Raw genomic sequence first — 17,381 nt, forward strand, 5'->3', positions numbered from 1 at the left:
CAGGACAAAGCTCGGGTGCCACGCTTTTTGGACTAGTCTAGTCTCTGCCGCATCTCCCCCGGCACGGGAAACGAAGGGTCTGACCGTCACGGAGGCCTGACCCCCCCGCCGCAAAGGGCACCACGCGAGCGGGCATGGAAGCTGCGTCACACACAAAAGGGCAGAATCTTGGGCCATTGGACCCTCATTCTCTCCAAGCATGCTCTGCCCACTGACTGGGGCACCCCAAGGCCTTGGGAATCTCCTGGAGTAACGTTTCCAGGAATCTGGAAGGAGAAAAAGTCCCCCCTCTGCTCCAAAGCTTGGGGCTGGCGTTCTCTTGGTCTCAGACCACTCCCTGACCAACACGCCAGGGACCCCCAGCTCCCATGGCAGACCCACCCCACGCCCCCCTTTGAAAGGCTCCTCCCCTTTCCAAGCACACCTCTGGAGGAAGGCTCATTTGTCCCTCCCCCCAGTGGAGGGAAGACAAAAGCGGCCAGCCATCTTGGATCAAGTCAATAACGACCGAGAGGCTGGCCAGGATGAAAGTGGGGCCGTTCTTTGGCCTCAGAAATGGAGTCAGTATCGCGTAAAACTGCACTTGATGCTACTTGCAGTGCGGATCGTCATTTTGATTACATTGACACAGTCGGCGCTCTCCAGGACAGGGGATATCCCCAGCTGTCCCCGGGGTGGGGGGGGGCGTCCCTCTCCTCCGGAGGGCCACATTCCAGCTTTGAGGCCTCTGAAGTCAGCACAGCTACAACTCGGCAAATGTACAACTTGGTTGGCAGTTTAGACTTAAGAAAGTGATGGCGACAACACAGACTAAACGTCAATGTGTCTGAGGACTTTCTTCCAGAGAACCTGTTGTTAAACATTTACCATCGGGATCCCGCCTATAACTCACAAAAATAAAAGAACTTTCGGTCCTCAACCGCTTTTAAGAATAGAAGGGGGGACTTCCGGGTAAGCATGGCAGCAGTCTAGACGCGGGACTTTTCCTCTCCTCAGGAACCACCGATATAAACTACCTCAAACAGCCAGAAAAACCAACTTCATAAAAACGAAGGGACTCTACAGTAGGGTGCAGCACTGAAGGTATGTGGGATCTGGGCATTATCACATTATAAGGGGGTGAAAAAGCTCCCACCAAAACGCGAGCTGATCCATCCTCCCCCACCCCACCTACAGAGTCAGAGCCAGAGCCAGCAAGTGAGCAAGGGGCACTGCTAGAGTGACTGAGGTGCACCTCTGGGTCCTTGACAGCTGACTGAGACCACCAAAGACCTAACCCTGAAAGCAGCTAGACCTGAGGCCCCAGCAGGCTGAGGAGCACAGACCATGGGTGCCAGCAGAGAGATAGCACAGAGAGGGGCAGCAAACAGCAGAACCTGCAGAGACTGGAGAGCTGGCCTCCGCCAAAAGCCTTGCTCCTTAGCTCCATACACAGAGAGCCTGCCCATCTCACTCAGATTTCTGTCTAAAAAGGGAAGGAAAAACCACCATAGTGGTGGCAAACAGTGCTCAAGAACAACAACCTCCCTCCACCAAGAAAAACAAGAAGGGGTTGACCCTGGATAATTTTTACAGAGGAAAAACCCAGACTACAGAGGAAATAGAAGCGGAAATACAAATAAATGCACCAAAATCTTCCCAAAACAAATGGAAATTGGTCCACAAGCTCTTGAAGAATTTAAATTAGAGCTTATCAAAAAGATGGAAGCCTTCTGGCAAGAAGTGGGAAATAGATCAAAAAGAAAATAACAGTTTAAAGGACAAGAACTCCCAATTGGAGAAACAACTGGAAGCCACAAAAAGCAGGATAGACCAAACCAAAAAGGAAAACTAGTCTTTATAGACCAAAATTAGGAATTGGAAGCCAATGATCTTGCAAAACAGCAAGAATTAATAAAGCAAAGTCAAAAGACTAACAAAATAGAAGAAAACATAAAATATCTCACTGAAAAGATGACGAATCAGGAAAACAGAGCACAAATGAGACAATTTGAGAATCACTGATCTACCTGAAAAGCCAGAAATAAACAGAAATCTTGATATTATACTAAAAGAAATTATCCAAGAAAACAGCCCTGGTGTTCATGAATTGGGGGGGGGGGGGGAGGGAGATAGACATTGAAAGAATTCATAGAACACCCTCTACACTAAATCCTCAACAGACAACTCAGGAATGTAATTGCCAAATTCAAGAGCTTCCAAGCTAAGGAGAAAATTTTGCAAGAAGCCAAAAAGAGACAATTCAGATATCAAAGAGCACCAATCAGAATTACACAAGATCTGGCAGCTTCCACACTAAAGGACCGCAAGGCTTGGAATATTGAATCCAGAAAGGCAAGGGAATTGGGTCTTCAACCAAAGATCATCTATCCATCAAAACTGACTATATACTTCCAGGGGAAAGTATGGGAATTCAACAAAAAAGAAGATTTCCAAGTATTTGGAAAGAAAAGACCAGAACTAAGTGGAAATTTTGATATTCAAACACAAAGATCAAGAGAAACATGAAAACATAAATAAGAAAGGGAGGGAAAAAAGGAAATGTTTTTTATTCAAACTTTCTTCTTTAAGGGCTTCAATAAGATCAAATTATTTATATTAGTACATGGGGGAAATGTTATTTGTAACTCTCAAAAATTATGTTCACTATTATAGTAATTTGAAGAATCATTTACAGGAAGAGATTGGGGTAATAAGTGCTATAAGATGATGTGCAAAAAAGGGAGGGGGGAATCAAAGATGGCACCAAGAGATAATTGAAGAAAAAAATAAAGAGGATAAACTTTATCACACAAAGATATGTATGGGAAGGGGAGGGGAAGAATACTCTTAACAGAAGGAGAGGAAGAGAGTGCTTATAGGTAATACTTAAACCTTACTTTCAGTGAAATCAATTCTGAGAGGGAAGAGTATCTAGATCCATTGGGGTCTTGAATTGTATCTTACCCTACAGGGAAAGTAAGATGGGAAAATTTAGGGGGGTAGGGAGGTAGATAGTACAAAAATGGAGGGAAGGGGGGGGAACGTAACAGACTCTAAAAAAATAAGGGAAAAAGGGAGGGGGAAGAAAGGGGAACTTATTAAGGACAGGGATTAGGGGGACTGATCAAAAGCAAACCACTGTTTTAAAAGGATATAGCAAAAGAAGAAAGGACAGAACTAGGAGAGGATATTAAAATGCTGGGGAATACACAAATGACGATCATAACTTTGAATGGGAATGGGATGAACTCACCCATAAAATAAAAACAAATAGGAGAGTGGATTAGAATCCAAAATCCTACCATATGTTGTCTACAAGAAGCACACCTGAGGCAGGTAGATACTCACAAGATTAGAATTAAAGGTTGGAGCAAAACCTATTGGGCCTCAACTGATAGAAAGAAGGCAGGAGTTGCAATCATTATATCTGACAATGCCAAAGTCAAAATAGACCTGATTAAAAGGGTTAGGTAAGGTAACTACATCCTTATAAAAGGCAGTATAGACAATGAGGAAATATCAGGAATCAACATGTATGCACCAAATGGTATAGCATCCAAATTTCTAAAGGAGAAATCAGTGGAGTTGAAGGAGGAAATAGATAGTAAAACTATACTAGTGGGAGACTTGAACTTACCACTATCAAATTTAGATAAATCAAATCAAAAAATAAAATAAGAAAATAAATAAGAAAGAGGTAAGAGATATGGATGAAATCTTGAAAAAATTGAAAAAATTAGAGTTAATAGATATATGGAGAAAAACAAATAGGGACAAAAAAGGAATACCCCTTCTTTTCAGCAGCACATGATACCTTCACAAAGATTGAACATATGCTAAACATAAAAACATAGGCATAAAAACAGCAAACAAATGCAGAAAAGCAGAAGTAAGAAAAGCAACATTTTCAGATCATAATGCAAAAAAATAATAATTAGTAAGGGTACATAGAGAGCCAAATCAAAAATTAATTGGAAATTAAATAATATGATTCTCCAAAATTGGTTAGAGAACAAATAATTATATAACATATATATATAACAACATATATATATTATATAATATATATATTATATATAATATAATATATATATATATATTATAGAACATATAAACAATAATTTCATTGAAGAAAATGACAATAATGAGACATCCTTTCAAAATCTATGGGAAACAGCCAAAGCAGTACTCAGGAGGAAATTTATATCCTTGAATTAATATATTAACAAATTAGGAAGGGCAGAGGTCAATGAATTGAACATGCAAATCAAAAAACTTGAAAGCAAACAAATCAAAAATCCCCAGATGAAAACTAAATTAGAGATTCTAAAAATTAAGGGAGAAATTAACAAAATCAAAAGTGAAAGAAGTATAGAATAAATAAATAAGACTAGAAGCTGGTATTTTGGGGAAAAAACAAACAAAATAGACAAAGTACTGATCAATCTAATAAAAAAAGGAAAGAAGAAAACAAAATTAACAGTATTATAGATGAAAATGGAGACCTCACCTACAATGAAGACAAAATGAAGGCAATCATTAAAAATAATTATGTCCAATTATATGGCAATAAATATGCCAATCTAGGTGATATGGATGAATACTTAAAAAATGTTAATTGCCTAGATTAACAGAAGAAATAGAATTCTTAAATAATCCCATATCAGAAAAAGAAATTGAATAAGCCATCAAAGAATTCCCTAACATAAAATGGAGATTTGAACCCTAGCCTTCAATTCCCAGAAGTCCTTGGTATTTCTCAGAATTCCCTATAATCTCACCTGAATCTCCACCTGAGTGAGATTACAAGGAGTATTTTACTGGCAGCAATGCCTACTTTGTCCTCTTCCATTGCAATGATGTAGTAAGTAAGCTAACTGTGGGGATTTTGAATGGGCTAATCAGCCCTGGGCACGTGGTTTTCTTATTTGTGTTTTCTTTATTTCATTTAGCCATTTGTAGCCAAGACTACAGGAAGTTGCCATAATATAAGAAGAAAAGTAACTAGAATTCTATTTTGATGGTGAAATGTTATTCCCTCGTCTGACCTTTTTGTCATTCTCAGGGATATAGGGAGCCAGCATGATAGTTAAACTTTGTACTTGTATGAGTACTTTGCAAAGAGTGTAGATACAAGGAAGTCCTACGACTTAACGTATGCCAAGCATCGCAACCTCAAGTCTCACATTATTATTTCCTGTGTGCTCTTTTTTTTGGCACTTTTCAGGTTAAGTTGTGCTCCTTGTTTTTTATCCCATTTTCTGGAATCATACATAAACATTAATCACAGTCCTATAATATTTTATCAATAAATGGCAGGTTCCCATAGTTTAAAGCTTTTGGGTTTGCATTGACATTATAGCAAGAATATATATGTATTAAACTAATATTACTGCAAAAAAGTATTATATTAATATTAATTATGTGTACCTTTAGTACAAGAAATGAGAAAAAATCAAATATTCTAATCAAAATAAAGAAAAGAAATAATAAAAATAAGGGAAAATCAGTAATTCAATGTGTTCTCAAAAAAGAGCATCCATTTGTCTATGGATTATTATCTCCAATTCATATGATAGGATAGAGTCAATCAGTCTCAGCAGAAGATGCTTTCTTCACATGTGAGCAGTGAATCCAAGAGTCTCTTTCTCCAATCTTTATAGATGTTGGAGTAGTTAATAATATTTGGAATGGTCCTTCCCATGAAGGTTGAGTTGCTCCAGTTCGCTTGAAATTCTTGATATAAACTTTATCTCCTGGGTTCAGGTCATGCAGAGAAAAGTCTAATGGTCCAGCTTGTACTGCAGCTCCGGATTCATGAAGTTCACGTAGTTTGTGCTGTCACTCCTGTATATAGGAAGCAATAGTAATATCTCCCCCTAATAGCGATGTATAAGCCGGGGAGAAAGGCTTAGCCTGTATAGGCGGATGTCCAAAAAGCATCTCAAATGGTGAAATATGTAAGTCTCCTCTAGGCCTGCTTCTAAGATAAAATAGGGCCAGAGGGAGAATTTCAGGCCATTTTAAATGTGTCTCAGTGCATAATTTGCCAATCATAGTTTTAAGTTCTTTGTTCATTCTTTCCTACTATTTGGAGTGGAGACAAAACTGAAAAAGGTTAATTAATATCAACAAAATCAATAGAGTCTAACAAGAATCACCTTCATTATATTTGGGAAGTTCCCTGGGCACCCTCCTGAAGGGCACCTCTCTGAGGGTCATTAGCACCTCAAGTATTTTTTGGACGAGCACCATTTCTCATATATTGTTGTTGAGTATTATCATTTCCTTCATTTGGAGCATTGTCATTATTTTCTCAATTCCTGTTTCTATAATTTTGGTTCCTAAAGTTCTTATTTCTATATTCATTATTGTAGCAGCCCACTCCTAACTAGGGGCAAGGGGAACAGTCAGTCTTGGGCATGCTCAGTAGTGCTCATGGCTGGGAAGGCCTCTGACCCTTGACCCCAGCTTCTCCCAGGTTAGGCGGGAAAACAGGTTTCTTTGTTCTCACCTGGTTAAGAGAAACCACACCTGCGCCTTGTCATTGACCAATGAGGGTCATCCCTATGTACTGTGTATATTTGCATATCAAAAACTATATCTAGCCCAGCAGGCTCCGCCTTCTCCCTCTCTGCTCTCTGCCCTCTGCTCTCTCTCTCTGCTCTCCTTCTCTTTCAGGCTACCTGATGGCTGTCCTTGCAGGAGCTTGGCCTCTGGCCAAGCTCCATCTTTAATCTTTCTCCATTCCCCTCTCTGACCTGCGTGGTATGGATCTCAGGACTGGAAAAGCCTACAGAATTGGTCCTTTGATCAGAGCTTAGCTGTGGCTCATTGATAATTAATAAAGACTCATCCTGAACACCTCATATCTCTATTAGGACTCCGTCACTTCCCTCGTGGTATCAAAACTTCTATCCTGTCTCTATCTTCCTACCTTGTGGCTTCTCTCACCTCAGAGAGAACCTACAATTATAGTTATTTCCATAGTCATTATTATAATTTCTAAAATTTCTAAAATTCTGGTTTCTATGACCATTATTTTCATTTCTATAGTTATTATTTCTAAAGCTATTATTAAACTGTGTATTCCTTCCAATCATCTTAAGAAAGGTTCAACATTCCATCATTTTGTGGCCCTTCTTCTCACAGAAGTGGCAGGTTACTGATTTATTTGTGAATTCCCGCAAAGGGGTTATAGTCTCTCCCTTATTTTTCAATTGTCTCTTTAATATATCAATTTCTTTCTTTTTTAAATCTTCCACTGATGTATCATCTTCCTCAGTCTTTTTACATGACCTTTATAAACATAGGTTGCTACTCTCCTCAGTTCTTCGAGGTCCATAGAGTCCCAATTAGGACAGCCAGTTCTAAAGTAGTCTTTTACCACTGAACAACAATTCTTAACAAATTGCCTACGTATTTGTCTAATGTCTCTTCATCTGGATAAATCGAGGTCCATATATGTATTCCCTATGTCAATAAGTCTGTCCATAAACTGGGAGGGTGTTTCATCAATATCTTGTCGGGTTCTTTCAAATTTTGACCATTTTTCAGGTCTATCAGAGCAAGCTCTCATGGCTGTCAATAATGCTTCTCTGGCCTGGTTTAGTTTTGTGTGATCTAGTTCAACATTGGGGTTCCAATGTGGATCTTCAGTTGGCCAATAACTTCCTTTTTTACCTCGCTTTTCATTAGCCAGAGAAATGATATTATTTTTCTCTCTCTTTTTTAATAATGCTTCTAATAAATTCCCAACATCCAATCAAGTAGGGTCAAAAGTTCTGAATATATTCTCTAATTTTTTTATAATTAATATTGGTTCATCCTCAAATGATGGCATATCTTCCTTCAATTTTTTTAAATCCTCAGGGCTAAAAGGTGTATGATGTCTCACAGATACCAAGTTTCCATTTTTATTAAAAGTGGGTACTTCCCTTAAAGGAAATAAGCTATCTGAATTATTTGGTACTCCTGTTTCTAGGCTTCTTGCTCCATTCTCAGTTGGGTAAGTATTAGAAATAGAAGAGTTGGGCACATTAAAGGGAAGGGTTTGTTGTTGTCCCATAGTGCCAGAAAAATCAGAGGTAGAGTGTGAATTTAAGTTGGAATGTGAACTTAAAGTGGATTGTGTAGGGTGAGAAGGAGGAGCCAAGGAAGAAGTGTGAAAGGATACAGAGGTGTTTGGATTGGAGGAATCAGTGAGGTGTGAAGTGGAGGCATTGGGATCAGTAGCATGGGTGGGGTATGTACTTAGAGTTGATTGTGTGGGGTTGGAAGCATGAGCAGTGGGAGGAGCGGGTGGGTTTTCTGAGGCCCAAGGGGCAGGGGGAGGGGTGGATTCGTTAAGAGGGTTATTGTCCAGAGCAAGGTGGGACAGAGATTCTGATAATGTTCTTAACTCTCTGTTAATGCTTCTTATAAAAGCTACGATCTCTCCCTGACTTTCCTCTATAAGCTCCTGTGGAGTATTTAGTTCTTCAATTTGTTGAATATTAGAGGGAGCAATTGGTTGGTTTGACTGAGAAGTGAGTTCTTCAAGGAAATACAATATTAAAAGTACAACAATCAAAAACTCAGGGGAAAGTAGTATGTCAATTAGATTTTGCCATAAGTTCCATGGGATGAGCCCTTTCAGAGAGACAAGGAATGCTGTATTTATAAGATTGGTCATGGGGCTGATGAGCCAGCTGTTAAGTAAGCTGCAGACCAATGCTTGTACTAAGAAAAGAACAAAGTATTTACTGAAACGCCAGTTGTTAACTAAGTTCTGAACTGTCTGTAACTCCATATTTCTAAAGTAAACACGTGGGAAGCAGGACAAGGCCAAAAAGCTTTCCCAGGTTTTTCTAGTCCTAATTTAGGCAGTTGCTAGCCAGGACCTTAGGGCCCTGTTGCTAAGATCTAAAACAGCTTGATTTAAGGAGAATCAAAAAGGTTTTTTACTCACCCGTTCTTGCAGCTGTATTTTTGAAGCCAAGTTTAAAAATAAAACAAAACCGACTGATAGAGCAAGTAATAAAGAGAGAAAGGAAAGGAAAGAGATTTCACAGAAACTTTTTGAGGGTTTTCTCACCAATTTCGTGGTCAGCCATAAACTGTAAGATTTAAAAGAGTTGAGGTATAAATTGTAAGAGTTAAAATGGTTGAGGTTGTAAACTGTAGTGAGTAAAATAGTGGAAGATATAAATTGTAGTAGATATAAGAGTGGGTGAGTAAATTGTGACCACAGAAAATATGTTTTCACCAGTGTCTTGTTTTAAATCAAATATAAGGTGGTCACCAGGGAAATATTCCCAATTATGAAATATACCCAAGTTAACTTGGTTTTATAGAGATTTTAATTCATACAAATGAGGAATTAAAGAAAGAGAGAAAGAGAGAGAAAAAGGGAATAATGAGAAAAGGATAGGCCAGCCCAGGGCAGCCTTGGCCAACCCAGGCCTAAGCCCTAAGAGAAAAGATCAGTCAGTCCTTAATCACTCACCACAAGATCTGTCCAAGCAAGGATTCTAGTGACACCAGGCCAGCTCCATCTCAGCTGACTTCACCAGCTCAGTCCTGAATCTGAAATGTTCCCGAGAGAGTCTCGAGAGAGACCCTTCAAGGCAGCCTTTCCCAGCTGACTGTTTTCAGAGAGAGTTTTTTGTCTCCTTTTAAAGGGCAATTTCTCCTATGTCACCTCCCCTAAGTCCTTACCAATCACAGTAGACGTTTTCCAAAGGAAGGACTGGCCATTCTGAATTCACATTTTGTTATCACCTTCTTAATTCACATCTTGCTCTCACCTTTTCTGGGTAGACTAAAACTTCTGAGTAATTCACATCAGGAAAGCTCTGAGTAAGTTTTCACCTCTTTGCTCCTTGCAAGTTCACAAGTTGCCTGACCCTTATGGGTACTTAGCACCCCTTTCTAAAAATAGGCATGGCTTAGGTACCGGTTTAAGTACTTTTCATTGTTCAGCAAGGATTTTTCTCCTCTAAAGCAGTCTTAAGTACGGGTGGAGTAGAGGCCTTCCCATTTCTGATCTAAGTAGAGTTCTCACATTTTAGATGGGGAATGGTCCCTAATAGGGAGTTGTCCCAAGGGAGAATTCCCCAATGGGGAATTTTTTAACATTCACAAGTCTGAGAAATTTCAAGATTCACAATTTCTAATAATCTTTAATAAACCTCTTTTAAATATAATATTTTTATTAGACTAATTTAATTTTTACACTAAGAAAAAAATCCCCAGGGCCTGATGGATTCACCAGTGAATTCTATCATACATTCAAAGAACAGCTAACCCCAATACTATACAAACTATTTGACAGAATAAGCAAAGAGGGAGTTCTACCAAACTCCTTTTACGACACAAACATGGTACTGATTCCAAAACCAGGCAGTGTCAAAAACAGAGAAAGAAAACTACAGACCAATCTCCCTAATGAATATAGATGCAAAAATCTTAAATAGGATACTAGCAAAAAGAATCCAGCAAGTGATCAGAAGGGTCATCCACCATGATCAAGTAGGATTTATACCAGGGATGCAGGGCTGGTTCAACATTAGGAAAACCATCCACATAATTGACCACATCAACAAGCAAACTAGCAAGAACCACATGATTATCTCAATAGATGCAGAAAAAGCCTTTGATAAAATACAACACCCATTCCTATTAAAAACACTAGAAAGCATAGGAATAGAAGGGCCTTTCCTAAAAATAATAAACAGTATATATCTAAAACCATCGGCTAACATCATCTGCAATGGGGATAAACTAGAAGCCTTTCCAATAAGATCAGGAGTGAAACAAGGAAGCCCATTATCACCCCTATTGTTTAACATTGTATTAGAAACACTAGCAGTAGCAATTAGAGAAGAAAAAGAAATTGAAGGTATTAAAATTGGCAATAAGGAAACCAAGCTGTCACTCTTTGCAATTGATATGATTGTTTACATAAGCAATCCTAGAGAATCAACTAAAAAGCTAGTCGAAATAATCAACAACTTTAGCAAAGTTGCAGGATACAAAATAAACCCACATAAGTCATCAGCATGTCTATATATCTCCAACACAGCTCAGCAGCAAGAATTAGAAAGAGAAATTCCATTTAAAATCATCCTAGACAATATAAAATACTTAGGAATCTGTCTGCTGAGACAAACAGGAACTATATGAACACAATTACAAAGCACTTTCCACACAGCTAAACCTAGATCTAAACAATTGGAAAAACATCGATTGCTCATGGGTGGGATGAGCTAACATAATAAAAATGACAATCCTACCCAAACATATCTATCTATTTAGTGCCATACTGATTGAACGACCAAAAAACTTTTTTATTGAATTAGAGAAAACCATAACAAAGTTCATTTGGAAGAACAAAAGATCAAGGATATCCAGGGAAATCATGAAAAAAAATACAAAGAAGGGGGTCTTGCAGTCCCAGATCTCAAACTATACTATAAAGCAGTGGTCATCAAAACAAGTTGGTACTGGCTAAGAGACAGAGAGGCGGATCAGTGGAATAGACTTGGGGTAAGTGACCTCAGCAAGACAGTCTATGACAAACCCAAAGATCCCAGCTTTTGGGACCAAAATTCACTATTTGATAAAAACTGCTGGGAAAATTGGAAGACAGTGTGGGAGAGATTAGGTTTGGATCAATATCTCACACCGTACACCAAGATAAACTCAGAATGGGTGAATGACCTGAACATAAAGAAGGAAACTATAAGTAAATTAGGTGAGCACAGAATAGTGTTCTTGTCAGATCTGTGGGAAGGGAAAGATCCTAAAACCAAGCAAGACATTGAAAGAGTCACAAAATGTAAAATAAATAATTTTGACTACATCAAATTAAAAAGTTGCTGTACAAACAAAACCAATGTAACTAAAATTAGAAGGGAAGCAACAAATTGGGAAATAATCTTCATAACAAAAACCTCTGACAAAGGTCTAATGACTCAAATTTACAAAGAGCTAAATCAATTGAACAAAAAACCAAGCCATTCTCCAGTTGATAAACGGGCAAGGGACATGAACAGGCAGTTTTCAGCCAAAGAAATCAAAACTATTAATAAGCACATGAAAAAGTGCTCTACATCTCTTATAATCAGAGAGATGCAAATCAAAACAACTCTGAGGTATCACCTCACACCTAGCAGATTGGCTAACATGACAGCAAAGGAAAGTAATGAATGCTGGAGGGGATGTGGCAAAGCAGGGACATTAATGCATTGCTGGTGGAGTTGTAAATTGATCCAACCATTCTAGAAGGCAATTTGGAACTATGCCCAAAGGGCGATAAAAGAATGTCTGCCCTTTGATCCAGCCATAGCACTGCTGGGTTTGTACCCCAAAGAGATAATAAGGAAAAAGACTTGTACAAGAATATTCATGGCTGCGCTCTTTGTGGTGGCCAAAAATTGGAAAATGAGGGGATGCCCTTCAATTGGGGAATGACTGAACAAACTGTGGTATATGTTGGTGATGGAATACTATTGTGCTCAAAGGAATGATGAACTGGAGGGATTCCATGTGAACTGGGACGACCTCCAGGAAGTGATGCAGAGCGAGAGGAGCAGAGCCAGGAGAACATCATACACAGAGACGGATACACTGTGGCATGATTGAACGTAATGGACTTCTCTACTAGCAGCCATGCAGTGACCCTCAACAATTTGGAAGGACTTAGGAGAAAGACTGTATCCACATCCAAAGGAAGAACTGTGGGAGCGGAAATGCAGAAGGAAAACATGCGACATCTCTTGTTATCTGGGCTCAGGATCAGGGGTTTGTGGTTTTAAGGCTGACTGCTCTATTAGAAAAATGAATAATATGGAAAGAAGTATTGCGTGATAATACATGCGTGACCCAGTGGAGTTGCTTGTTGGCTCAGGGAGGGAGGAGGGAAGAGGGGAAAGAGAACACGAATCCTGGAACCATGGGGAAATGCTTTAAAATAAAGGAAGGAAAAGGAGAGCAGGGGCTCAGCGCCAACGCCGTGAGCTGTAGTCCCACCAGGCTCTCCCTCCATTGACTCATTTCTGGGATGCCGTGTGCCATGCCAAAGAGGCCCCTGCCCTCTCGGGCTGGATGAAGGAAGAGACTGAGAGAAAACTATCAGTCACTCTCCTGGAGGACCGGAAAGGCTGTCACAGAGAAGAGGGCTCAATTCCAAAGGTTCTGTTGGGCTCTAGAACCCAGAGTGGAGGGCACAAATAGCAGGAGGGCTGATTTGGGCTTGGGCTCAGGAGAGCCTCTTACCAGGGAGGGCCATTGTGCAGGAGAGGTGCTGGGCTCCCTCCCCTCCTCGAAGGACTCCTAACAAGCCATGTGGAAGTCTAAGAATGAACGAGATGGGACGGAGCAGAGAGTGGGGGTGGGTGGAGCTGAGGTCACCCCATTGGAAGGCAACAAGTAGAACCCGGGTGTGAGTGAGGCCCCGAAGAAAGAACAGCAGGGCCCTTAGTAATCGAGGACTCGGAGCCAGCTGATGGGGCCAGAGAGTATGAGTGAGGGCAGCACCTTTGGGAGCGTCTCCAGCTGCCTGAGAGTGGGGGGAAAGGCCGAGGGTGGGCAGGGGCTGCCTCAGGCCGGAGATGACCAGCCTGGGACAAGCACATGGGTGGGGGAGGGTGGGAGGGAGCACGGTGGGGATGAATGCAATGTGAGCCCTTTCTCCTGCCCTCTTGCCTTTCTGCTCTGGGGCTCTGGGCTAGAGGCCGAGTCAGCTCCAGAATAAAGAGGAAGAGCCAATCTGGAAACCCCTTGGAACCACCAATGTGGCCACAAAGCCACTCTCCGCTGCCCTTCCCCCAAGTGGGCCAAGGCCCTGCCACTGCCATGCTGCGGCCCCCTGAGGGAAGGGGCTCCTCCTTCATTGGTGGTCAGTGAGAGGAGCACCCTTTGTGGTGGCATCGCTCACGTGCAGCACGACTTCCGGTGACGTCATCCTTTGTGTGGCGCCTTGTTCTGAGAGTAACTGAAGGAGAACGAGGCGTCTCACAGGGGATTCCACACTGTGTCTACGGCTGCCCGGTTAGGGTTAGGGTTCGGTTTTATATCTGGCGCTCCGATGCTCTGAGGGACGGGGAACTGGCCCCCCTTTGTATAGGGACAGCTAGGTGGCTCAGTGGATGGAGAAACAGGCCTGGAGTCAGGAGGTCCTGGGTTCCAATCTGGCCCCAGACACTTCCTGGCTGTGTGACCCTGGACAAGTCACTTGACCCCCATTGCCTAGCCCTTGCCCATCTGTCTTAGAGTTGTTAGTGGGACAGAAGTTAGGGTTCTTTTTTAAGGAATAAAGTGTGTGTGTGTGTGTGTGTGTGTGTGTGCACGTGCACAGGGGTCTTCTCTAAAGGGGAAAGGAGGAGGGAGGGAGTTAGTGGAGTATTTTAATGGGAACAAATTGAATAAAGGGTGTGGAGCAGCTTGTCTCCCTTCCCTAAGGGCTAAATGGCCAGCAGACAGGAGCAGTTTTTGGACGGAGAATTCCTCTGATTAGAGAAATGCCCGTCAAAGTCACTGCTCTCCCCTCACGCCTATCCCATGGGTTCAGAGGGCCAAAGGCAATATGATGAATGGTGGAGGGACACTCATACATTGTTGGTGGAGCTGCGAAGGGCTCCGAGCCTTGGAGAGAGCAGTTGGGAATCCGGTCCCAAGAGTTCTGAACTGCGCACAGCCTTGGCCCCCCAGGGTGACTGGAGAAAAGGAACCGAACAAGCTCTGCCTGAGGAGAGGCTTGATTTGAGAACCCCCGGAAACAATGAAGAGAGAACCCCGGCTCTAGAAGGAAGGGGGGAGTGGGCCTCCAGAGGAGGAAGGGGACCGGTGCCACAGCGGCGCAGGGATGGGGGAAGCAAGCGACAGACCCGGGAGGAGGGGGCAGAGGGACCCGGGGCTACTTGAGCCCCGTTTCTCCCCTTTTCCCCAGCTGCTCCCTCCCGCCCCCAGGCTCCCCGCTCTTCCTCTTGAGGTCTTCCTCGGGCATTCGTCCTGCAGGGTCTGCGCCGTGGTGAGCTCCAAGCAAGGGAAAAGGGCGGCTCGGGGCCTGGAGAGGAGGAGGAGGCGCGGCAGGCCCCGAGTCACCCGCAGGGCTCTTCTCGGCCTGCCTGGCTCGAGACTTTCCCCCATGGTGGGCCCGAGCGGCCTCTCTGGGGCCCTGGCGGCTCCTGGGATCCCCATGTGGTCCTGCCTCCCTGCTGACAGAGGGGTAAACTGAGGCCCAGGTGCCCCGGGAGCACGGAGCCAAGGGAAGGGGAAGCCCGCGGAGCTCAGCTGGGAGCGGCTGCTCGAACCCTGGGCCAGCACGCCGGGCGGCGCCCTAGCGGAAGCGCGGCCCTGGGGAGGAAGCTCCGGCTGGAGGGGGCGGGGCCAGCCCAAGAGGATTCCTCTCCGGGCAGCTCTCTTCCAGGAAGGAAAGAGCAGGGAGGAAGTGAGGCTCCGAGGGCGGGCGGAAGGCGCTGGCCCAGAGTGGCCCTCTCTAGGCACTAGGCCAGGGCCAGGAAGCCTCCCAGGGTGCTCCTCGGTCCCTTTGGTCTCAGCCTTGAGGAAAGCCCCAGGGCAGCCAGGCCAGAGGATTCGAACTCTGGTCCGGGAATGCCTCTGCGCCAGGGGAGAAGCTCCTTGGCAGCCCGCAGCCCTGCCCCCCAGGCCAGCCTCCCTCCTTGGCTTTCCCTGGGGCGGAGGACAAGGAGGCAGAGCAGTGGCGCTCGGTCTGTATCCGAGGTGGAACTCGAACCCAGGACCTCTCACTTAGAAGCGGCTCACAGCCAGAGTCCCCTTTGGGGCCCTCCATTCTTCCAGAGCCTGCCCTCCCCAACCTCCCAGCAGCCCCTGCAGCTCCCCTGCAGTCCACCGGACATGGGGCCAAGGGGAGAAGAAGTCAAGAGCCCCGGCAGATGGCAGACCCTCGGGGAGCCTCAGTTTCCTCATCTGGAAAATGGCTACCGAGAGCTGGGAGGGGGAGGGGCCCCTTTCCCGGGAGGCTCCCCCGGCCAGCAGGTGTCTGAGGCAGACTCCCTCGGCCCCGCCCCCAGGGGAGGAAACTGAGGCACGGCCTTACCAAGGCCTTGCCCGCGTCCGGGAGGCCCTGCCCTGCCTACCTCGGAGGCCGCGATGCCGAACGCCAGGCCGAGCTTGGCGTAGAGCTCTCGGATGCTGGAGAAGCCCTCCACCCTGGCCGTGGCGCTGCCGTGGGCCAGCTGCGCGGAGAACACCAGTGGCGGCCTGTGCTGGACAGCTCCGGGCTCGGGCTCCCGGGACCGGCCCTTCTTCTTGGTCCGCAGCCCCAGCGGCATGGCGACGGGCAGTCTTGGCAGTCCCGGTGAACTTCGGCCCAGCCCAGCCCTCCCCGAGGGCGAAGGTGGCAGGGAAGTGGGCGTGGGCCAGTGGAGGCCCCACTCCAGCCCGGAGGCCTTCCTGGAGGCGGAAACTCCCCCTGCCCTTGGGAGCCTCCAGCCCCGCCCAGCCCCTGGGACACTTGAGGAAAGTGGATGTGGCAGAGCGCCCCGCCCCCCTCGGAGCTGGAGGGCCCGCCCTTCCCGGGACCTGCGGGCTCTCCGGGGCGGGGCCGCTGGCTTCCCCGCCGCCCTGAGCCAGCCCTTGGCCCCGTGGACTCTTCTGCCTTGGAAGCTGCACTTACCGTCTAGGGCTGGCCGGCCAGCCGGAAGGCTTAAAGGAGGAAAGAAGGCGTCGCTGGCCCGGCGGCGCTGCAGCAGAGTTCCGGTGCCTCCGTTGGCGCCGGAGCCCACCGCTGAGGGGAGGGGGCGCTTCGGAAGGCAGCCTTGAGGCCTGATTCCGTCGGGCCAGGGAGAAGTGGACGCCCGGGCTCGCCAGGGGCACTTTGGCCTTCTCGGAAAGCGAGCCTGCGAAAGGGCTCCAGCTGGGCCTCGTCGCAGCCCGCAGCGGAGGGCGATCTGGATGCCGGCAAGGCGAGCCGGCCGAGCTGCTGGAGCCTCCGCTTCTGGGGTGAAGCCAAAGGCCCAGTTCGCCGGCCTCCATCCCAGGCTCAGCGGCTCCCGGACAGCCGGGACTCCTGGGCCTAGTGGAGCTCCTGCCCTGGAGGCTGAGGGTCTGGCCGGAAGGAAACCTGGAAGCAGCCCTTGGCCGCCCGGGAACTTCAGTTGGCTTCCATGCCTGCCTGCCCATCCAAGAGCCCCAGACGGGGGGACTGTGGGTGGGAAGAAGGATTCGGTCCCCCGAGGACCGAGAAGCTGACTGGCTACTGGGGCAAAGGATTCGGGGAGGAGCGGGCTCAGGGAGAGAGACTCCCAGAGTGCCCCGGGGCGTTGGGGGACCGAGTTCCGGGACGACCATCTCCTGCAGCCAAAGAGGGGCGGCTCTGCTACCTTCTGGCACTCACAAAAGCGGCCCCCAAGGGTTTGGGCCTCAAAGGTGCA

The 17,381-nt window shown here is 45.4% G+C and overlaps 1 protein-coding gene across 1 annotated transcript in view; it reads right to left on the reverse strand.

Annotated features, from left to right (window-relative positions):
• Positions 1–16,487, reverse strand: part of GIPC2 (GIPC PDZ domain containing family member 2) — a 41,608-nt gene extending 25,121 nt beyond the window's left edge. Inside the window, exon 1 of the mRNA XM_001380910.4 lies at positions 16,086–16,487. Coding sequence (XP_001380947.2) covers positions 16,086–16,280 — 195 coding nt within the window. The 5' untranslated portion in view covers positions 16,281–16,487. The remainder of the gene's footprint in view (positions 1–16,085) is intronic.
• Positions 16,488–17,381: the final 894 nt, after the last annotated feature.

This window comes from Monodelphis domestica, chromosome 2 (genome assembly GCF_027887165.1).
Source record: "Monodelphis domestica isolate mMonDom1 chromosome 2, mMonDom1.pri, whole genome shotgun sequence".
In the NCBI taxonomy this organism is placed as follows: domain Eukaryota; kingdom Metazoa; phylum Chordata; class Mammalia; order Didelphimorphia; family Didelphidae; genus Monodelphis; species Monodelphis domestica.